The following is a 23624-nucleotide window of genomic DNA, read 5'->3' on the forward strand; positions in this document are numbered from 1 at the left end:
TGGGGGTACATAAGTACACAATAATCAAAGCACCAGAACACAGACGGAGTCCTAGGATATAAGCAGTTGTGAGGGGATAGGTCTGGAGTAGAGAAGGGAAGTGGGGGAAGTAAAGGCTATTGTCACCTGATCTTGGAGCAGAATGGTCCAATGGACAGAACCAAGTGACCCCTGCTTAGCTCTGGTAGACGAACAATGCATTGTGGAACAATGTCGCAGACAGAGAGGTGTCCAGAGATATTGAACACGGGCAAGAGGGCTTCTTATAGGGGAAAAAAGCATGCTCAGGGTTATGCAGAGTGACCCTTAATTTTCCAGAACAAAGAAGAGTCCTGCCTTTCCAGGGAAAGACAAGAGACAGCCATCAATCGTCATGGTTGGCTCATTAATCCAATGGGTTGGGGGCATCAGTTTGATGGCCCAAGCTTGAAAATAGTGCCTGAAAGAAGGAAGGTAGCTGATGAAATTACAGCTATAGAACAATGACAGTGCAAATGAGGTGGTCATTAGAGAGGTTAATCAGACCATGGCCACGCAGCCCGGAAAACCCACTTCAACCAGAGAAAGAAACATTTGGTTAACACAACACTGTGGGCAGGTAATCACATTAACAAATCCATTGAATTCACAGGGCTGTATAGTCCAGGGCTGACGATGAGAGCAGGCATTACGCTCTCTCAATCCTGTCAGGAAGGGTGCGAGATAGACATTTTACGTGGCAAAGGTGGGCAGGGGCAAGTCCAGAAAAGGTTTTACTGACTGTATGTCCTTGCCTGCCAACACCTAGAATTTCCAGAATCTTTAGGGTTCAAACTTAAAAGCCTGTTAAAAGCCTTTCTCTCCTGTAAGGAAACTCAAGGTGGCTTATAAGTTCCTTTCCCTTCCCCTCCCCACAACAGACAACTTGTGAAGTTAGGTAAGGCTGAGAGAATCCCGAAGAACTGTGACTAGCCCAAGGTCACCCAGTAGGAATGTTAGGAGTGTGGAAACACATCTGGTTCACTCAATAAGCCTCAGCCACTCAGGTGCAGGAGTGGGGAATCAAACCCAGTTCTCCAGATTAGAATCCACCTGTTCTTAACCACTGCACCACACTGGCTCTGGAGATATTTGGGGAGGAGCCTCAACGTTTGCAGAGGGAAGATGCTTCAATGGGGTAGAATGCCATAGAGTCCACCGTCCAAAGCCGCCATTTTCTCCAGGTGAACTGATCTCTGTCACCTAGAGATCTGTTGTAATGGAAGGAGATCTCCAGCCGCCACCCGGAGCTCGGTAGCCCTAGCCTTGAGATCTCTAGGAACTACAGGTCATGTCCAGATTACAGAGATCATGTCCGCTGGAGAAAATGGCTGCTTTGGAGGGTAAGCTTTGGTGAGTGGAACGTAGAACGTGATACCTCAGGGTTGCCAACTCTGGTTTGGGAAGTTCCAGGAGACTTGGAAGTGGAGCCTGGAGAGGGGGGTTGGGGAAAGAAAGTCCTCACCAGTGTTAATGCCATAGAGTCCACCAGTGGTGAGATCCAGAAATTTTAGTAACAGGTTCCCATGGTGGTGGAATTCAAACTGTGGTGTAGCGCCAATGGGGCTGGGCAGGGCACGACAGGGGTGGGGAATTCCTGGGCGGGGCTGTGGCAAGGACACAGCCGCTGTGCCGGTCCTTGGGCGGGAAACGAATGCACGCAGGCGCAGGCTGCCACGCACGCCGGTGCACCTCCTGCTAGACTGCTTCAAGTTCTGCGCGCTACTGCTGAGAGGAGGGGCGTAACTAAGGCAAAAATCATGTGGCAAAATCACCAATTAGTAACCCCCTCTCGGCACACACAAATAATTAGTAACCTACTCTCGGGAACCTGTGAGAACCTGCTGGATCCCACCTCTGGAGTCCACCCTTCGAAGCAGGCATTTTCTCTCAAGGGAAACTGATCTCTGTTAGCTGAAAATCAGTCATAATTCTGAGAGGTTTCCAGGCCCTACCTGGAGGTTGGCAAACCTGATTATACCCTGATGAGATCTGCCCAAACGCTGCCCAAATCTCTGTGAATGTCCAATCCTAGGGATGATCTCAGGGATTTGCCCTTCGTCTCTAGATTTGGATATGCTTGCCCGGTTTGGCCTTCTTAAGCAAATGTCTGTATATCTCAACAAACAAGATTGAACTGGTGTATTAGTAAACAGTTAATGGCTGTTTCGTGAGTCTCTGCCTAACCTGAGCATGTTGTGTTTTTGTTAGAGGTGAGACAGAATCCTAATTAAATGTGAAAAATATCTGCCATGTTGAACATGAAACCAGGAACTGGCAGATCTCATGATGATTATTACAGCCACGGGGTCTAGGGATTCGCTAATTAAACCATAAGAGAGAACATTAGGATATCTCCTCAGTGCTTTTGATGGCATAGGTCTGTCACGACTTTCCCCTGCAGTGCTTTGTTTGTTTGCGCTCTGCTTGAGCGCCATGTCTCATTATGGCCACTGGGGGGTGCTGTATTCCCTGCTTGAGAAGAGCCTCTGGTCTTTCTTTGAATACTTTGCAAACGATGTAGGAGTCTTGCTGAACTACTGGGGAAAGTTTTGCAGGGTTCTTTTTTTAAACAAAGAACGGCTGACCTTTGTGTGGATAAGAACATAAGAACATAAGAACTAGCCTGCTGGATCAGACCAGAGTCCATCTAGTCCAGCACTCTGCTACTCGCAGTGGCCCACAAGGTCCCTTTGGGAGCTCCCTGGTTCTAGTATTGTGGGAAAGAGAGAAAAATGTCTCTCTGTCAACATTTTCTACTCTGCGCATAATTTTATAGACTTCAATCATATCCCCTCTCAGACGTCTCCTCTCCAAACTAAAGAGCCCCAAACGCTGCAGCCTCTCTTCATAAGGAAGGTGCTCTAATCCTTCAATCATCCTTGTTGCCCTTCTCTGCACTTTTTCTATCTCTTCGATATCCTTTTTTAGATGTGGCGACCAGAACTGAACACAGTACTCCAAGTGCGGTCGCACCACGGCCTTATATAAGGGCATGACAATCTTTGCAGTTGTATTATCAACTCCTTTCCTAATGATCCCCAGCGTAGAGTTTGCCTTTTTCACAGCTGCCATGCATTGAGTTGACATTCCCATGGAACTATCATTCAGATCAGACTCATAAGCTTCTTCTGATACCATGGTTCTTATCAGTTTCTTACCAGCACGGCCACTGCTGGATAGAGGCTGATGCTGGGAATTCAGAAGTTCTGAACATCTGAGAGCCAGGTTCCTACCCCTGAACTTCGATGACCTGTTTCCAGGGACACTTCAGCACGCCAATTGGCCATGCTGATAGAGGCTGATGGGAATTGTAGTTCCTGAACATCTGGAGAGCCGCAGGTTCCCTACCCCTGAACTAGATGGTGATGGGTTTGGTAGGAATTTTTGCGAGCTTAAAAAGGAAGACATCTGCGTTTCTCATATGATGCAGCTGAATGGTGCTGCTGGTGGATGGATAATTTTTTCCAGTTCAGTTCAATCCTTTCTTCCAGTTGCCATCCCAAAGGATGTGTCATGGAGACCTGCTGGCTGCTCACTTGTGGGGTGGAAGTGGAGTTGCTCACATCCAACTGGAGCTTGGAGATCACCGGGAATTACAACTGATCTCCAGGCTGCAAAAGATTGGTTCCCCTGGAGAAAATGTCTGCTGTGGAAGGTGGCTCTATGGCATTATGTGCTACTGAAACCCCCTCCCTCCCCAAACTCCCTTCCCACACTGCAGCTCCAAATTTCCAGGCATTTCCCAACCCAGAATTGGCACCCCCTAGTGCCGTGGTGGCGAACCTTTGGCACTCCAGATGTTATGGACTACAATTCCCACCAGCCCCTGCCAGCATGGCCAATTGGGGTTGATGGGGATTGTAGTCCATCTCTCCAGCTCATATCATTTCCATACTCCGGGTTGTGCAGGCTGCAAGAGTCACCCGAGAGATGATTTTGCCCTGACTTTGAGTTGACTTTTCTGCATTTTAGAACTAGGTGATAAGAAGAACATAAGAACTAGCCAGCTGGATCAGACCAGAGTCCATCTAGTCCAGCATTCTGCTACTCGCAGTGGCCCACCAGGCAGGGGCGTAACGAGGCAGCCCTGGGCAAACTGTAGCCCTGGGCAAAACCTGAGTTGGATGCCCCCCATGGGCTGAGTTGGATGCCCCCCCCATGGATGCCCCCCCTCCACCACAACCAATTTTTTTTTTTGCACCAGGACATTGGTGCCTGCGGGGGTGCATTTTTAGACATATCAGCACCAAAATTTCAGCCCAATGGACATTACGCCAGTGCCACCGGGTGCCTTTGGGAGCTCACATGCAGGATGTGAAAGCTTCTGCAGCTGTTGCTCCCGAGCACCTGGTCTGCTAAGGCATTTGCAATCTGAGATCAAGGAGGATCAAGATTGGTAGCCATAGATCGACTTCTCCTCCATAAATCTGTCCAAGTGATGTGTGTCATTCTTAGCCGCCTGCCCCCATTAGGTAGCACAGCTATGAATTTCCTCCTAAACTATGAACTAAATGAAGGCCCCTTTCAGGCAGCCTTATAACCGGGGCTGTTGTGTGGTTTCTAGGCTGTCTGGCCATGTTCTAGTAGCATTTTCTCCGGACGTTTCCCTTGCATCTGTGGCTGGCATCTTCAGAGGATCTCTGAAAATCAGTGGTTCTCAACCTGGGGGTCGGGACCCCTTTGGGGGTCGAACGACCCTTTCACAGGGGTCGCCTAAGACTCTCTGCATCAGTGTCCTCCATCTGTAAAATGGATAAATGTGAGGGTTGGGGGGGGGGTCACCACAACATGAGGAACTGTATTAAAGGGTCGCGGCATTTGGAAGGTTGAGAACCCCAGCTGAAGATCCTCCGAAGATGCCAGCCACAGATGCAGGCGAAACGTCAGGAGAAAATGCTACTAGAACACGGCCAGACAGCCCAGAAACCACATAACACCACAGTGATTCCGGCCGTGAGAGCCTTCAACAATACAGCCTCATAATCCATTTTAGCAGCTGTTGCTAACAGGTTTTTTAAATGTCATTTGAGACATAATTGTTCTGGCCCCTGGCTGCTGACATATTTTTTTTAACTTTTTCAAACAAAGCCAATTATGTCCCATTCAGAAAACAGGACTAATCATTTAAAAAACAACAACCCTCCTTTCTTCCATTTCCAGGTCTTTTTTTTTTTTTGCACTTCTGAATCATTTGAATTTTAATGCAAAACGTTACATTCATACAGTTACGCATCTCTTAGGTACGTGACCTTTAACAAGTAGCTGGCTAATCTTCCAAGCATATCAGGATCGTTACTATTTAGTAATTTTACCGTTGATATTTTGGACGGTTTTTTACCCCTTATCGATGGTAATAGGGCTTCTCTCTGTGCCTTGTATTTACAGTTTGTTGGTTGAAATGTTTGTGGCACTTTTGAAAGTGCCCTCCCATATGTGGCTAGCATCTTCAGAGGCGTTTCATGGTAATTTCCGTTTGTCAGGCCTTTTCCGTACATGCATAATAATGCGCTTTCAATCCACTTTCACAATTGTTTCCAAGTGGATTTTGCTATTCTTCACAGTAAAATCCAGCTGCAAAGTGGATCAAAAGTGTGTTATTCTGCATGTGCGGAAGGGGCCTCAGTTTGAAGCGTTCCAACTATGACATGCCTCTGAAGAGGCTAGCTAAAACTACCAGACCACACTACACAACCTAAAAAACATACAATAAGCCTGCTAAACATTATGGTTATCCTTGGATTGGGTAGTATTTAGTAGCTAAAGCCATGTGGACTGGGATAACTACATTTCGGTCCTTCCTCTACCGTTCCTCTAAATGAAAGGTCCCACATTCCATCTGAAGAACATCCCTGGGAAATGCACCATCTGCATTCCGTTCCCCAAGAAAACTTGGTCCAATGTAACAGTGTTCCTTATTTTAGAACAGCCCTTCTGACACGTCCATGTTTCTCAATGTGTGCTTCCAGGTACTTTGCCAAGAAAATGCAAGAAAGAATTGCTGGCAGTGAAATTGCGGAACAGGCCCAGCAAACAGGAGCTGGAAGATAGGAACATTTTCCCCCGGAGAACTGACGAAGAGAGGCAGGAAATCCGGCAGCAAATTGAAATGAAACTCTCCAAGTAAGTACAGTTTGTATCACTTCCCTCTGCGTACCTCGCCTTTGTGTCCTACTCTGGCTCCTCTTGTGCATCAGAGATCCTTAGCGACTGTGAGTGTCGTCTCAAGTCCCTTGAATTCAGTTGTCTGGAACGCAAGCCAGATCCCAATTTAGAACCAAGAGGTCTCCGAGTGATCGCTGAAAAGCAAACCGTGTGCTTAACAATAAAGTGGTGCCTACAGCCGTGAGGCCTGGGAGTATTCTGTGTTGTTTCTAAAATCTGGATAAAGCCATTGTTCCTAGTCTTCTACCGCTGTTCAGGAATTTGAAAGACTGGAAAGGTTACTATTAAGGCTAAGCTAGCCTATTGGTCGCGTGAGCTGTCGATATGGCTCATGCAAGCTAGGCGAAAGCCATAGTGTTTGCTCAGTTGGATCAGAAAGCTTCCTTGAGCTTGGCCCGTATGTGCTAGCTCAGGGATTGCACAGTGGTCCTCAACAATTTTGAGCCTGCGGGCACCTTTGGAATTCTGACACAGTGTGACGGGTGCAGTCATAAAATGGCTGCCACAGGAGGAAGACCCCCTCACAAAATGGCTGCTGCAGTTCACTTTCAGTCACGCAGTGAACATCCTTGTGCTGTGGTGGCAGCTACTGCCAAAGTTACATTTTAAAAAAAAAAAATCTGCCAAGTCAGTCAAGGAACATCAGTGGTGTAGTGGTTAAGAGCAGGTGTACTCTAATCTGGAGGAACCGGGTTTGATTTTCCGCTCTGCCACCTGAGCTGTGGAGGCTTATCTGGGGATTCAGATTAGCCTGTGCACTCCAACACACGCCAGCTGGGTGACCTTGGGCTAGTCACAGTTCTTCTGGGCTCTCTCAGCCCCACCTACCTCACAGGGTGTTTGTTGTGAGGGCAGAAGGGAAAGGAATTTGTAAGCCCCTTTGAGTTCCCTATAAGAGAGAAAGGGGGGATATAAATCCAACTCTTCTTCTTCTTCAAATCGTCAGTGGACAATCAGAAGCCTCTCTTGGTTCTGCGCATTTTATTAAAAGCACTTGACAGATGTTAGGAAACGTGTCAGCTGCTGCCACGGCGCCCACAGGCCCCATGTTGGAGAACCTAGTCCTACAGACGTCCCCTGTAGTGCATAGCATCAAAAAAACAGAAACAAAAACCATACAAAGGCTGAAGCTACAAAAGGATCAAAGAGAAATTGAAGAGGTTTTTTTATTTTGAAAGAGAAGAAGAGAAATCAATGGCTAACAAATAAATTTTCAGAAATGAAATTCAGCATAAACAATGCTAACCCCGCCTCAGATGGTCCTAGGAACTTTTTGACATCATGTCCCATTACTGCATTGGTATCCAGAGGCTCAGTCCAGAGCAGCAGTGGCATAGGAGGTTAAGAGCTCGTGTATCTAATCTGGAGGAACCGGGTTTGATTCCTGGCTCTGCCGCCTGAACTGTGGAGGCTTATCTGGGGAATTCAGATTAGCCTGTACACTCCCACACACGCCAGCTGGGTGACCTTGGGCTAGTCACAGTTCTTTGGTGCTCTCTCAGCCCCACCTACCCTGTTTCCCCTAATACAAGACATCCCCGAAAAATAAGACATAGTAGAGGTTTTGCTGAAGTGCGGAATATAAGGCATCCCCCGAAAGTAAGACATAGCAAAGTTTTTGTTTGGAAGCATGCCCGACGAACAGAACACAGAAAAATAAGACATCCCCTGAAAATAAGACATAGCGCATCTTTGGGAGCAAAAATTAATATAAGACACTGTCTTATATTCGGGGAAACACGGTAGCTCACTGGGTGTTTGTTGTGAGGGGGGAAGGGCAAGGAGATTGTAAGCCCCTTTGAGTCTCCTGCAGGAGAGAAAGGGGGGATATAAATCCAAACTCCTCCTTCTCCTCCTCCTCCTCCTCCTCCTCCTCTTCTTCTTCTTCTTCTTCTTCTTCTTCTTCTTCTTCTTCTTCTTCTTCTTCTTCTTCTTCTTCTTCTTCTTCTTCTTCTTCTTCTTCTTCTTCTTCTTCTTCTTCTTCTTCGAGCTTGAGTTCAGTCGTCTTACTGGTAGCAGGTTTAGTTATGAATAGCTTCCACAGTGTGAAAAAGTGGACAAGGAGATGCTTCACTGAATGGTAACCCAGTCTCAACAAGGATTTGTATCACTTAGAGGCTTGTACTCTGCGACCATCTGTAATGCTGTCTGTTGTGTCGATCTAATTAAAACCCGCTTCTGTCACACACCAGTACACGTTTTTAATTTCTGCCATGTGCCCGTGCTTATTTAATAATCCCTTTTCCTTTTAAAAATGGAAACTGACGTTTTGTGTGAAATGGACTAGTATAGAATGAGTGACAGGCAAGCTGTCTCCTCGGCTCAGTTCAAAATGTATTTGTTTCAGTCAAAGCGAGGCCAAAATTAGCTTGCTGAAACTTAAGTCCATTCAAGGCATGAGTGATGCCAGCCTCTAGATTAGGGGTCTTCAAACGATGGCCCTCCAGATGTTCATAGACTACAATTCCCATGAGCCCTACCACTTGGCCATGCTGGCAGAGGCTGATGGGAATTGTAGTCCGTGAACATCTGGAGGGCCACAGTTTGAAGACCCCTGCTCTAGATGGAACCTCTGGAGACACCCTGGAATTACCACATTTCATTTCACACATTTCCGCACTACAGATATCAGTTCTTCTGGAGGGTGAACGCAAAGGGATGGCACTCTACTCGAGATCCCTGTCCTTCCAAGGTTCCACCTCTCCAGTAATTTTTGTGGGACTTTCGAAGTGTTGGTACATAATACACCAGACATCAAGAAAGTGACCATCATCGACATAGCAGTACCTGGTGCCAGCAGGGTCATTGAAAAAGAACATGAGAAGGTCACTAAATTCCACAATTGAAAATGGAGATTCGGTGACTATGGTGCAAACCAGCTGAAAACGCTCGGGCAGCATTTGAAACATCTTCAAATCGAAAAAAATCAACACTTGTCAGATTCAGAAGGCATCCCTGCTGGGATCAACATGAATACTATGCCAATACATTACAACTTCCTAGGTCTCTGGGTGAGGCTCGAATTGTAATAAAAGGCCAACAGCCAGCTAAAGAACTGGCAGCTGTGATATCAAACATAACAATTTGTTTTAAGGTAATACTACAGTTAATAGTAGGGTACTGTCTGTAACTATCCACATAAAAATGGTGGATTGCCTATATATATAGTGTAACCTGGATCTGGCAACCTAACCCTCATCCCCCTCTGGTGTTCAGGGGGGATTTGGCAACCCTCTTAATACCCCAACCTCAATACCCCAAACTTAATACTCCAAAATCCCACTTTTCCTCTCCTTTTCTAAACTAATTCTGTTGTGGGAAGGGGTGAAGCATGGAGACTTCCTAGTAGGAGAGGACTCTGAGTTAAGGCCTGGCTGCTCCCTCATTGGCTTGGGGAACCATGGGAAATGTAGTTCTTAGAGCTGCCAAGTCTGGGTTGAGACATTCTTGGCAATTTGGGGTAGCACCTGGGGAGGGCAGGGTTTGGGGAGGGACCTCAGCGGGGTGTGATGTCATAGAGTCCACTCTCCAATGGGGCCATTTTCCTGAGGGGAACTGATTTTTGTGGGGAACTGATCGTCCTGGGAGATCTCCAAGTCTCTTGCAAAGGTCAACAGTTGTAGTTCTCAGTACTCCTGACTCAATCCAATGAGCCACAAAGCATCGGGAACTGCTTTTCCATGTGTCCAAGTGACTGTCGAGAAGCACCCAGGCCTGAGGTGGAGAGAAGCCAGTGGCGATATAGCGTGATCGATGGATCTGGCTAATCTGATCCGTGGATCTGGCTAGTCTGCCGAGCTGGGGTCCCTGGCACCTTTTATTAGGGTTTAGGGAAGGCGGGAGAGCGGGAGAAGGTTGCGCAATTCATGGCCTGCGGGGGCAGTGTACATGCAGGAAGAAACGTCTCCGTCTGGGTCAATTCCACATTTGGGGGTCTTGTGACCCATGACTCAGGCATCTGGTGACCTGTGAGTCAGGGGGATCTCGTGATGTGCATACGTGGAAGCCCAGGAGGGCACAGATGGCGCAGGCATTCCTGTGCACTTTCTGAGGCTCTACTGGGTCCTGCTGATGCATCCCTACATCCTATGAGATTATGTTGGTAGTGGAGGCCGCAAATAGGGGATATGTCAAGACATGAAAAAAACAGGGACTTTTCTGAAAATTTGACACAAACCAAATAAACACTCCCCCTTGCAGGAGCAGGCAAGACAGGTGGTGTGATTTGGGGACTGTTGTGGGATCAGGAGGGGAGACAGTTGCATTCTGAGGGTACAAATGTGACCTCCAGTGGAAACACTCTGAAGGAGCCAAGTCTCACTCTGTTTAGTTTATAACTCAGTGAGAGCAATAGACCAAGAGTCCCCTAACCCTTTTGAACCTGCAGGCACCTTTGGAATTGTGCAAAAGAACAAAATGGCTGTTACAGGAGGCGGAGCCTGCAACAAGCTGTCAGGGAGTGATGTCATGCACGATTCTCATGGTTACTCCTCCACATTTCAGGCCAAAGCTCTGTTCACCAAGATGCCATATAAGTGAACATACTGGTTAAAAATATGTTCTTGTGTTTGTACAGCTTACTTCAGTCACACAATGAAGACCACTGTGGCATGGTGGCAGCTGCTGTCAAAGCAATGTTTTTGAAGATGTGCTAGCCAATCAGACTTTTTATGACCAATCTGAAACTCTGCTGCACAAAATACCCTTCCACTTCATAAAGACACTTGACAGAAACCAGGAAAAGTGTTGATGGGCAGCATAGCACCCATAGGTGCCGTGATGGGGACCTTGCCTTTTTGAATAATCCCATATCTTCATCTGCATAGCCCATCTCTGGATCCAGTTTCCTTCCCAACTATAGTTGGAAGCAGGAGGCTTATACATGCACAAAAGCACACCTAAACATTTAATGCTCCAGTAACCTATGTCTGTTTTTTACTCCTGGCCATGTTTCTTTTTCAGCTTTCCTTACCTTGGTTGTTCTCCATTTTCTCTTAACCCATCTACATATATCAATCTACCCACTATTTTAGTGGAACTTCATACATCTGATGAAGTTAGTGTTGCCAACTCTGGGTTGGGAAATGCCTGCAGATTTGGAGAAGTACCTCAGTGAAGAATAATGCAAAAGGGCAGGAGTCCCCAACTTGTTTGAGTCTGTGGGTAACCTTGGCATTTTATCGTAGTGTAATGAGCGCAACCTTGGGGATTTCCGCAGGGCCTGTAAGACTGAGTTGTTCCACCAGGCCTTTGGAGAGACCGGCCGCTGAGAGTGCCCCTGCTCCCTCCTCTTTACCCCCATGGGCCCTAATACCATCAGGACCCATTATTTCGCATTAGGAGGGTTTCGTAAGGGCGCGGGCGATGTTCTAAGATACTACTGTTGTTTTAATTATATGTATGTTTTTAGCTGATGTTTTGATCTGCAATAATCAATCACTTCACGCCCTGATAGGGCGGCTGATATACTTAAAATGTAATTTATTATTATTATTATTGTATTATTATTGTTATTATTATTATTATTATTATTATTATTATTATTATTATTAGCTGCCATTGCATTACTACAATAATAATAATAATAATAATAATAATAATAATAATAATAATAATAATAATAATACTAATAATAATAATAATAATAATAATAATAATAATAATAATAATAATAATAATAATAATAATAATAATAATAATAATAATAATAATAATAATAATAATAATAATAATAAACAACTGCAAAATGGCTGCTGCAAAATGGCTACCACAAAATGGCTACCATGGGAGATGGAGAGGCAGGGCCATGGACTCACAGGGAGGAAGCCCATAAGTGCTGAGAAGAATGATTGTGAGAGAAAATAAAACGAACACTGCAGCGGCTGCCAGAACAGTGTTATTTTAATTGACACAGCCCATCTGATCTCCAGTGGCCAATCAAAAACTCTTCCGGGCAAGAAGCCCTGCCCACCCACCTACTTTCTAAAACACTCGGCAGGCACTTGGCACTATGTTGGGAAATTCTGCCATATATAGTCTCCCCACCAGAGCAGCCATTTTGTTCAGGGGAAATGATCTCTGGGTATCAGGTGTAATTCTCTGAGATCTTCAGGCCCCACATGGAATCTGGCAGCCCTAGTAGTTGGATGCCCTGGGCACTAATGCCACAGTAAATTAACACATTCATCAAACTCATTGAGGGAAGTTTTGCTTCCCAGGCTGTACTGCCTGGGGGAAGGGGGAGCAGAGGCTCACATTTTGGACTGTTTGCTCATGCTGAAATCTTTCCTGCATGCACACTGCGCATAGTTTTACCCTAACGCAGCTGCTTTCCCTGTCTCTCGTGTCTGTGTTCTGCATTTCAAGAACTCCTAGATGAATTTTCTCCACGAGGCCTGGCCAAATGGAAGGGTCTCAGCTGTGTAACTCAGTTGACTGGGCAAACGAAAATCCATACCAAAGAATCATGCTTCAAATTGCCCATTAAAGACAAAGCTAAATTTGGATAAATTTGCCAACATTAATATTTTACAGGCGGCTTGTTATACGGGAGGGAAGGAATCCAACGTTAAGGGCTCCTGCACACTGTTGGGCTACAAAAGCGATTGCAATCTGACTGTGGAAACTTTGCTGAAATTCACATTCACATCTGATGAAATATTAAAAGTGTGTTTCCTCTGCAAGTAACATTTGTTGATAGTTTGGGAGAGGGTTTTTATTTTTAGAAGAATGCAAACGAATGTCCATCTGGAGCCAGATATTGCAAATTCCAGGGAACTTTCTAGACTCCAGCTTCCTATATTACTGGCTGAAAGTAGAAGCAGAAGCAATGGAGACTGTCTCCCATCCTTTTCCCCGCCCCCCCAAATGGTAGTAAAGGAAACTGAGATCTGGTTCAAACAAGGAGAGTATTCAACTGTGAATGAGTGGTCTGTTGGTTCTGCAGAATTGCATGTGTGAATGAGTGCTCTGTTGGTTCTGCAGAATTGCATGTGTGAATTGAGTGCTCTGTTGGTTCTGCAGAAATTCTGTATTCTGTGGTTGAATTCTGTATTGGACCACTTCAAGCATGAGTATGTGCATAAATATCTTCCAAGTGAAGTCAATGGACAATGTAGAAGGAACTGGAAGGATTCCCTTGCTGAGTGTTGTGGTTAAGTAGTGTAGTGGTTAAGAGTGGTGGACTCTAATCTGGAGAACTGGGTTTGATTCCCTACTCTTCCATACGAGTGGCAGACTCTAATCTGGTGAACTGGATCTATTATACCCACTTCTCCACACGAAGCCTGCTGGGTGACCTTGGGCTAGTCACAGTTATCTTGGAACTCTGTCAGCCTCACCTACCTCACAAGGTACCTGTTGTGGGGGGAGGAAGGGAAAGGAGTTTGTAAACTGCTTTGACACTTCTTACAGGAGAGAAAGGTGGGGTATAAATCCAAATACCACTACCACCACTACTACTACTATGCTGATTTATGACACGCAGAGCGGGTTTTTTTTCCCCAATGTGGAGAAGCATTAAAAATGCAACTCTCTTCTCCTACAGGTGGAACTAGAACCACCCAAGAACTGTACTGCCTCGTTCTAAGAAACTTGAAACTTATCAAATGGTTCTCTAGAATTCTCTTCCTAGGTTGCATTTTATTTCGCCTGAGGTCTAGTCAACTTCTGCAGTACTTTTCAATAGAGACAGTGGCTGAAGCATCAGGGCATGATAGAAGGGGCCTTTCCCCACTCCCTTCCATCCCCCCTATGCCGCACGCTGCTCTCAGCGCGCGGCATCCCAGACGCGCGCCCAGGCGTCCCCACGACCCCGCGCTCTGTGCGGGGTCGTCAAAAGGCGCCGTTCGGAAGAGCACCTGGGATGCCACGCGCTAAGGGGGCGCGACAGCGGCAGCGTCGGGGCGGCTGCGCTGTGGCCGCCCCTGCCGTGGGGAGGAAGGAGGAACCCCTCGCTACTCTCCTTAAGTAGCGCGGGGCTTATGGTAAGTGGGGAAAGGCCCAAGGATGTCCTAGAGTCGTCGGCTCTCGCATCTGAACAGGCCCCATTCTCCTAACTATGGAACCCAGCTTTCTTTTGCCACAGTTCTCACACTGCACAGTTCTCAGATTTTGTTTCGTGTGTCTTCCAGGCAGGAAAGCATTTTATTTTCAATCCCATTCTTAACAGGCCCCAATCCGAAGTTTGCTTTTTTCTCTGCTGCATCATATATTGCACACATTCATCTACTTCACAGGGCTGTTATGCAGATAAGACGAAAAGAGAGGTCCACGAATGCTGATCTCGGCTCCTCGGAGAAAAAGAATGTGCTAGATCAATGCTCTCAAGAGATGAATGCAGTTACGTAGACTAATAGTTAATCATGCAACGTTACCACAATTATCCAGTTACCTGCTGAAAAGTTATCTTGCTTCATAAGAACATAAGAACATAAGAACAAGCCAGCTGGATCAGACCAAAGTCCATCTAGTCCAGCTCTCTGCTACTCGCAGTGGCCCACCAGGTGCCTTTGGGAGCTCACGTGCAGGATGTGAACGCAATGGCCTTCTGCGGCTGTTGCTCCCGATCACCTGGTCTGTTAAGGCATTTGCAATCTCAGATCAAGGAGGATCAAGATCGGGAGCCACAAATCGACTTCTCCTCCATAAATCTGTCCAAGCCCCTTTTAAAGCTATCCAGGTGAGTGGCCATCACCACCTCCTGTGGCAGCATATTCCAAACACCAATCACACGTTGCGTGAAGAAGTGTTTCCTTTTATTAGTTCTAATTCTTCCCCCCAGCATTTTCAATGGATGCCCCCTGGTTCTAGTATTGTGAGAAAGAGAGAAAAATTTCTCTCTGTCAACATTTTCTACCCCATGCATAATTTTGTAGACTTCAATCATATCCCCCCTCAGCCACCTCCTCTCCAAACTAAAACTATATCACATCTCCATCTCTTAATATTAACATTTAGGGACAGGAGATCTTTAAGTTACCTCCTCTTGCACTGAACAGGGGGCTGAGATAGATACCTTCCATCTTTACAACTGTATTTTCCTCTCCAGCACATGTCAGCCACTCAGCGTACTGGCCAATAACATGAGCTTAAAACGTGACTCTTATTTCCAAGGTGTTTATCTGACATACGTTTAATGATGCAACCATCAGGTGATATTCTGTCCTTTCACGACAGAGAAGATAAGCTGGCCTGACTTGGAACGGTACAGTCTAACTCAGAGATATGTTTGATAAGCAACAGCTCGGCCATCTGTTCCCTATTTTTCTTCTCAGTCCTTGTATTTCTTGGGGAGTTTGCAATGTTTTCCCTCAGTAATATTTTCATGTCAATCTAGTTTTCAAGATTGACTGTTAAGAGACAAAATGTGCTTGACTAGAGTCCTCCCCTCCCCCATTCAACAGAGTAAAAATAATTGTGGGAAGGTAGCAATAATGCAAGCCTTCTTTAATTTCGGGACTGCAGATTTTCACCCTGATGAATTGAGTTAAGGTCCATCATAGGATTGCCAGTATCATTATGTCACTTCCAGGTTCAACCAGGAAGTGACAAAGGGTAGCTCTAGGAATCACCGGAAACGCTATGATTTTACCATAGAGTTTCTGGTGATTCCTAGAGCTGCTCTTTGGCATATGAAAGTGATGCAGTGACATTAGTGACTTCACTTTTTCCTCTTCTGACAGAATTTGCCCTTAAGAGACCTACTATAGTGGGAGACCTGGCAAGCTTATTCATCTAGTTCAGACCAGCCAAATGCCTCCAGAAGCTTGCAAGCTGGACATATTAGCCATGATGGTCCATCATTTTATAATTCTGAAATTACCTTCAAGGATAAGCCATCTTCAACATTTATATCTCCTGTGCTTTAATAATATATTTTTTTAAATGTGTAGAATTTTCTTTGGAAGGTAAGAAGGTTTTTCTTACTTTGGTCTAACCATTTCTTCCATGCCACAAGTAATGCCATCAAGTTTAGAACTATCAGCCTGGATAGCTTTAAAAAGGGCTTGGACAGATTTATGAAGTCGATCTCTGGCTCCCAATCTTGATCCTCCTTGATCTGAGATTGCAAAGGCCTTAACAGACCAGGTGCTCAGGAGCAGCAGCCGCAGAAGGCCATTGCTTTCACATCCTGCCTGTGAGCTCCCAAAGGCACCTGGTGGGCCACTGCGAGTAGCAGAGTGCTGGACTAGATGGACTCTGGTCTGATCCAGCTGGATTGTTCTTATGTTCTTATGATTATGAAGTTTGGTTGCTGGTAATACTCAGAGGCATTCAGATTGCTTGCTCAAGCAGTTGCCAGTATCACTTCCGTTTGCCCTCAAAACTTGCTCACCTTTTTTAAAGCATTCTTTAGAGAGCAGGAGAGGATTCTGAAACATGTGTATTGCTCTCATCAGTAGCATCTTCCACTGATCAGGCCATGTACCAATAAGGACATCCCTCTCACAAGCAATCAGTATGAAATTAGGTGGTGATGGCCACTAACCTGGATAGCTTTAAAGGGGGCTTGGATAGATTTATGGAGGAGAAGTCGATTTATGGCTACCAATCTTGATCCTCTTTGATCTGAGATTGCAAATGCCTTAACAGTCCAGGTGCTTGGGAGCAACAGTCGCAGAAGGCCATTGCTTTCACATCCTGCATGTGAGCTCCCAAAGGCACCTGGTGGGCCACTGCGAGTAGCAGAGAACTGAACTAGATGGACTCTGGTCTGATCCAGCTGGCTTGTTCTTATGTTCTTAAATTCCACATGTAGGCAGAGATGCTCCTCAAAAAGCACAGAGCAAGGTCAGCTTATCTTGCTGCAATGACAAGGAGATGCACTTGAAAATGTCCACATTTATGAATGACCTCACCCAGCAAAGATAGTTCAGTTTTACAGAACTTTGTTTTCTTTATTTAGATACTTACATTCACACAGGTTTTCTGCCCAGTGTGGACCCAATATCTTTTACAGCTGTCATATTTCAGTTCTGAAGTCCCCAATGTTTTTTGGGCTGTGGGCATCTTTGGAAATCTGGCACAGAGTGGTGGAGGCAACCACAAAATGACTGCCAGCAGAGGTGAAGCCAACCATAAAGTAGGGGGGGGGGGGATGAGGGGGAATGGGCAGAGGTGGGATCCAGCAGGTTCTCACAGGTTCCCGAGAGTAGGTTACTAATTATTTGTGTGTGCCGAGAGGGGGTTACTAATTGGTGATTTTGCCACGTGATTTTTGCCATAGTTACACCCCTCCTCTCAGCAGTAGCGCGCAGAACTTGAAGCAGTCTAGCAGGAGGTGCACTGGCGTGCGTGGCAGCCTGCGCCTGCGTGCATTCGTTTCTTGCCCAAGGACCGGCGCAGCGGCTGCGTCCTTGCCACAGCCCCGCCCAGGAATGCCCCGCCCAGGAGTGCCTGGCCACGCCCCCGTCGTGCCCCGCCCAGACCCATTGGCGCTACGCCACAGTTTGAATCCCACCACCATGGGAACCTGGTACTAAAATTTTTGGATCCCACCACTGGGAATGGGGGTGATCTCTGATGCCAGAGATGGAATGTTGTTACTTCCAACATAACCAAAAATGACATCATCATTCTAGCATTCATCAAAAACTAGAGTTTTGCTAGTGTTGCAGGTGGTTCAATGACATCACATCCTGTTGTGCCAGAAGTGATGTCATTGCCGGTGAGGAGTGCCCCCCCCCATCAGTGAGTCTTCCATTCATGGCCAGACTTCTGCTGGCAAACCTGGACACTATTTATATCCCATTTGCTTGTTTGTATTCTGTTATGAAATATGTAAGAGAAAAACCATTAAATGTGTGTATGAACTGGAAGAAAAATATGAGCACAGGAGGATGAAAAGTTTGGGTGCTGTGTGGTTTCCGGGCTGTATGGCCGTGTTCTAGCAGCATTCTCTCCTGACGTTTCGCCTGCGTCTGTGGCTGGCATGGGGGGGGGGTGGGGGGGGGGGGGGGTGGGGGGGGGGGGGGGTGGGGGGGGGGGGGGGTGGGGGGGGGGGGGGGTGGGGGGGGGGGGGGGTGGGGGGGGGGGGGGGTGGGGGGGGGGGGGGGTGGGGGGGGGGGGGGGTGGGGGGGGGGGGGGGTGGGGGGGGGGGGGGGTGGGGGGGGGGGGGGGTGGGGGGGGGGGGGGGTGGGGGGGGGGGGGGGTGGGGGGGGGGGGGGGTGGGGGGGGGGGGGGGTGGGGGGGGGGGGGGGTGGGGGGGGGGGGGGGTGGGGGGGGGGGGGGGTGGGGGGGGGGGGGGGTGGGGGGGGGGGGGGGTGGGGGGGGGGGGGGGTGGGGGGGGGGGGGGGTGGGGGGGGGGGGGGGTGGGGGGGGGGGGGGGTGGGGGGGGGGGGGGGTGGGGGGGGGGGGGGGTGGGGGGGGGGGGGGGTGGGGGGGGGGGGGGGTGGGGGGGGGGGGGGGTGGGGGGGGGGGGGGGTGGGGGGGGGGGGGGGTGGGGGGGGGGGGGGGTGGGGGGGGGGGGGGGTGGGGGGGGGGGGGGGTGGGGGGGGGGGGGGGTGGGGGGGGGGGGGGGTGGGGGGGGGGGGGGGTGGGGGGGGGGGGGGGTGGGGGGGGGGGGGGGTGGGGGGGGGGGGGGGTGGGGGGGGGGGGGGGTGGGGGGGGGGGGGGGTGGGGGGGGGGGGGGGTGGGGGGGGGGGGGGGTGGGGGGGGGGGGGGGTGGGGGGGGGGGGGGGTGGGGGGGGGGGGGGGTGGGGGGGGGGGGGGGTGGGGGGGGGGGGGGGTGGGGGGGGGGGGGGGTGGGGGGGGGGGGGGGTGGGGGGGGGGGGGGGTGGGGGGGGGGGGGGGTGGGGGGGGGGGGGGGTGGGGGGGGGGGGGGGTGGGGGGGGGGGGGGGTGGGGGGGGGGGGGGGTGGGGGGGGGGGGGGGTGGGGGGGGGGGGGGGTGGGGGGGGGGGGGGGTGGGGGGGGGGGGGGGTGGGGGGGGGGGGGGGTGGGGGGGGGGGGGGGTGGGGGGGGGGGGGGGTGGGGGGGGGGGGGGGTGGGGGGGGGGGGGGGTGGGGGGGGGGGGGGGTGGGGGGGGGGGGGGGTGGGGGGGGGGGGGGGTGGGGGGGGGGGGGGGTGGGGGGGGGGGGGGGTGGGGGGGGGGGGGGGTGGGGGGGGGGGGGGGTGGGGGGGGGGGGGGGTGGGGGGGGGGGGGGGTGGGGGGGGGGGGGGGTGGGGGGGGGGGGGGGTGGGGGGGGGGGGGGGTGGGGGGGGGGGGGGGTGGGGGGGGGGGGGGGTGGGGGGGGGGGGGGGTGGGGGGGGGGGGGGGTGGGGGGGGGGGGGGGTGGGGGGGGGGGGGGGTGGGGGGGGGGGGGGGTGGGGGGGGGGGGGGGTGGGGGGGGGGGGGGGTGGGGGGGGGGGGGGGTGGGGGGGGGGGGGGGTGGGGGGGGGGGGGGGTGGGGGGGGGGGGGGGTGGGGGGGGGGGGGGGTGGGGGGGGGGGGGGGTGGGGGGGGGGGGGGGTGGGGGGGGGGGGGGGTGGGGGGGGGGGGGGGTGGGGGGGGGGGGGGGTGGGGGGGGGGGGGGGTGGGGGGGGGGGGGGGTGGGGGGGGGGGGGGGTGGGGGGGGGGGGGGGTGGGGGGGGGGGGGGGTGGGGGGGGGGGGGGGTGGGGGGGGGGGGGGGTGGGGGGGGGGGGGGGTGGGGGGGGGGGGGGGTGGGGGGGGGGGGGGGTGGGGGGGGGGGGGGGTGGGGGGGGGGGGGGGTGGGGGGGGGGGGGGGTGGGGGGGGGGGGGGGTGGGGGGGGGGGGGGGTGGGGGGGGGGGGGGGTGGGGGGGGGGGGGGGTGGGGGGGGGGGGGGGTGGGGGGGGGGGGGGGTGGGGGGGGGGGGGGGTGGGGGGGGGGGGGGGTGGGGGGGGGGGGGGGTGGGGGGGGGGGGGGGTGGGGGGGGGGGGGGGTGGGGGGGGGGGGGGGTGGGGGGGGGGGGGGGTGGGGGGGGGGGGGGGTGGGGGGGGGGGGGGGTGGGGGGGGGGGGGGGTGGGGGGGGGGGGGGGTGGGGGGGGGGGGGGGTGGGGGGGGGGGGGGGTGGGGGGGGGGGGGGGTGGGGGGGGGGGGGGGTGGGGGGGGGGGGGGGTGGGGGGGGGGGGGGGTGGGGGGGGGGGGGGGTGGGGGGGGGGGGGGGTGGGGGGGGGGGGGGGTGGGGGGGGGGGGGGGTGGGGGGGGGGGGGGGTGGGGGGGGGGGGGGGTGGGGGGGGGGGGGGGTGGGGGGGGGGGGGGGTGGGGGGGGGGGGGGGTGGGGGGGGGGGGGGGTGGGGGGGGGGGGGGGTGGGGGGGGGGGGGGGTGGGGGGGGGGGGGGGTGGGGGGGGGGGGGGGTGGGGGGGGGGGGGGGTGGGGGGGGGGGGGGGTGGGGGGGGGGGGGGGTGGGGGGGGGGGGGGGTGGGGGGGGGGGGGGGTGGGGGGGGGGGGGGGTGGGGGGGGGGGGGGGTGGGGGGGGGGGGGGGTGGGGGGGGGGGGGGGTGGGGGGGGGGGGGGGTGGGGGGGGGGGGGGGTGGGGGGGGGGGGGGGTGGGGGGGGGGGGGGGTGGGGGGGGGGGGGGGTGGGGGGGGGGGGGGGTGGGGGGGGGGGGGGGTGGGGGGGGGGGGGGGTGGGGGGGGGGGGGGGTGGGGGGGGGGGGGGGTGGGGGGGGGGGGGGGTGGGGGGGGGGGGGGGTGGGGGGGGGGGGGGGTGGGGGGGGGGGGGGGTGGGGGGGGGGGGGGGTGGGGGGGGGGGGGGGTGGGGGGGGGGGGGGGTGGGGGGGGGGGGGGGTGGGGGGGGGGGGGGGTGGGGGGGGGGGGGGGTGGGGGGGGGGGGGGGTGGGGGGGGGGGGGGGTGGGGGGGGGGGGGGGTGGGGGGGGGGGGGGGTGGGGGGGGGGGGGGGTGGGGGGGGGGGGGGGTGGGGGGGGGGGGGGGTGGGGGGGGGGGGGGGTGGGGGGGGGGGGGGGTGGGGGGGGGGGGGGGTGGGGGGGGGGGGGGGTGGGGGGGGGGGGGGGTGGGGGGGGGGGGGGGTGGGGGGGGGGGGGGGTGGGGGGGGGGGGGGGTGGGGGGGGGGGGGGGTGGGGGGGGGGGGGGGTGGGGGGGGGGGGGGGTGGGGGGGGGGGGGGGTGGGGGGGGGGGGGGGTGGGGGGGGGGGGGGGTGGGGGGGGGGGGGGGTGGGGGGGGGGGGGGGTGGGGGGGGGGGGGGGTGGGGGGGGGGGGGGGTGGGGGGGGGGGGGGGTGGGGGGGGGGGGGGGTGGGGGGGGGGGGGGGTGGGGGGGGGGGGGGGTGGGGGGGGGGGGGGGTGGGGGGGGGGGGGGGTGGGGGGGGGGGGGGGTGGGGGGGGGGGGGGGTGGGGGGGGGGGGGGGTGGGGGGGGGGGGGGGTGGGGGGGGGGGGGGGTGGGGGGGGGGGGGGGTGGGGGGGGGGGGGGGTGGGGGGGGGGGGGGGTGGGGGGGGGGGGGGGTGGGGGGGGGGGGGGGTGGGGGGGGGGGGGGGTGGGGGGGGGGGGGGGTGGGGGGGGGGGGGGGTGGGGGGGGGGGGGGGTGGGGGGGGGGGGGGGTGGGGGGGGGGGGGGGTGGGGGGGGGGGGGGGTGGGGGGGGGGGGGGGTGGGGGGGGGGGGGGGTGGGGGGGGGGGGGGGTGGGGGGGGGGGGGGGTGGGGGGGGGGGGGGGTGGGGGGGGGGGGGGGTGGGGGGGGGGGGGGGTGGGGGGGGGGGGGGGTGGGGGGGGGGGGGGGTGGGGGGGGGGGGGGGTGGGGGGGGGGGGGGGTGGGGGGGGGGGGGGGTGGGGGGGGGGGGGGGTGGGGGGGGGGGGGGGTGGGGGGGGGGGGGGGTGGGGGGGGGGGGGGGTGGGGGGGGGGGGGGGTGGGGGGGGGGGGGGGTGGGGGGGGGGGGGGGTGGGGGGGGGGGGGGGTGGGGGGGGGGGGGGGTGGGGGGGGGGGGGGGTGGGGGGGGGGGGGGGTGGGGGGGGGGGGGGGTGGGGGGGGGGGGGGGTGGGGGGGGGGGGGGGTGGGGGGGGGGGGGGGTGGGGGGGGGGGGGGGTGGGGGGGGGGGGGGGTGGGGGGGGGGGGGGGTGGGGGGGGGGGGGGGTGGGGGGGGGGGGGGGTGGGGGGGGGGGGGGGTGGGGGGGGGGGGGGGTGGGGGGGGGGGGGGGTGGGGGGGGGGGGGGGTGGGGGGGGGGGGGGGTGGGGGGGGGGGGGGGTGGGGGGGGGGGGGGGTGGGGGGGGGGGGGGGTGGGGGGGGGGGGGGGTGGGGGGGGGGGGGGGTGGGGGGGGGGGGGGGTGGGGGGGGGGGGGGGTGGGGGGGGGGGGGGGTGGGGGGGGGGGGGGGTGGGGGGGGGGGGGGGTGGGGGGGGGGGGGGGTGGGGGGGGGGGGGGGTGGGGGGGGGGGGGGGTGGGGGGGGGGGGGGGTGGGGGGGGGGGGGGGTGGGGGGGGGGGGGGGTGGGGGGGGGGGGGGGTGGGGGGGGGGGGGGGTGGGGGGGGGGGGGGGTGGGGGGGGGGGGGGGTGGGGGGGGGGGGGGGTGGGGGGGGGGGGGGGTGGGGGGGGGGGGGGGTGGGGGGGGGGGGGGGTGGGGGGGGGGGGGGGTGGGGGGGGGGGGGGGTGGGGGGGGGGGGGGGTGGGGGGGGGGGGGGGTGGGGGGGGGGGGGGGTGGGGGGGGGGGGGGGTGGGGGGGGGGGGGGGTGGGGGGGGGGGGGGGTGGGGGGGGGGGGGGGTGGGGGGGGGGGGGGGTGGGGGGGGGGGGGGGTGGGGGGGGGGGGGGGTGGGGGGGGGGGGGGGTGGGGGGGGGGGGGGGTGGGGGGGGGGGGGGGTGGGGGGGGGGGGGGGTGGGGGGGGGGGGGGGTGGGGGGGGGGGGGGGTGGGGGGGGGGGGGGGTGGGGGGGGGGGGGGGTGGGGGGGGGGGGGGGTGGGGGGGGGGGGGGGTGGGGGGGGGGGGGGGTGGGGGGGGGGGGGGGTGGGGGGGGGGGGGGGTGGGGGGGGGGGGGGGTGGGGGGGGGGGGGGGTGGGGGGGGGGGGGGGTGGGGGGGGGGGGGGGTGGGGGGGGGGGGGGGTGGGGGGGGGGGGGGGTGGGGGGGGGGGGGGGTGGGGGGGGGGGGGGGTGGGGGGGGGGGGGGGTGGGGGGGGGGGGGGGTGGGGGGGGGGGGGGGTGGGGGGGGGGGGGGGTGGGGGGGGGGGGGGGTGGGGGGGGGGGGGGGTGGGGGGGGGGGGGGGTGGGGGGGGGGGGGGGTGGGGGGGGGGGGGGGTGGGGGGGGGGGGGGGTGGGGGGGGGGGGGGGTGGGGGGGGGGGGGGGTGGGGGGGGGGGGGGGTGGGGGGGGGGGGGGGTGGGGGGGGGGGGGGGTGGGGGGGGGGGGGGGTGGGGGGGGGGGGGGGTGGGGGGGGGGGGGGGTGGGGGGGGGGGGGGGTGGGGGGGGGGGGGGGTGGGGGGGGGGGGGGGTGGGGGGGGGGGGGGGTGGGGGGGGGGGGGGGTGGGGGGGGGGGGGGGTGGGGGGGGGGGGGGGTGGGGGGGG

At 57.2% G+C, this 23624-nt stretch overlaps 1 protein-coding gene across 8 annotated transcripts in view; it reads left to right on the plus strand.

Annotated features, from left to right (window-relative positions):
• Positions 1-23624, plus strand: part of PHACTR3 (phosphatase and actin regulator 3) — a 295584-nt gene that overhangs the window by 197503 nt on the left and 74457 nt on the right. For all 8 annotated transcript variants that reach the window (XM_048498148.1, XM_048498144.1, XM_048498146.1 and 5 more), the window contains one exon: positions 5988-6141. In XM_048498148.1, the coding sequence (XP_048354105.1) occupies positions 5988-6141 (154 nt within the window). The remainder of the gene's footprint in view (positions 1-5987; positions 6142-23624) is intronic.

This window comes from Sphaerodactylus townsendi, linkage group LG05 (genome assembly GCF_021028975.2).
Source record: "Sphaerodactylus townsendi isolate TG3544 linkage group LG05, MPM_Stown_v2.3, whole genome shotgun sequence".
In the NCBI taxonomy this organism is placed as follows: Eukaryota; Metazoa; Chordata; class Lepidosauria; order Squamata; family Sphaerodactylidae; genus Sphaerodactylus; species Sphaerodactylus townsendi.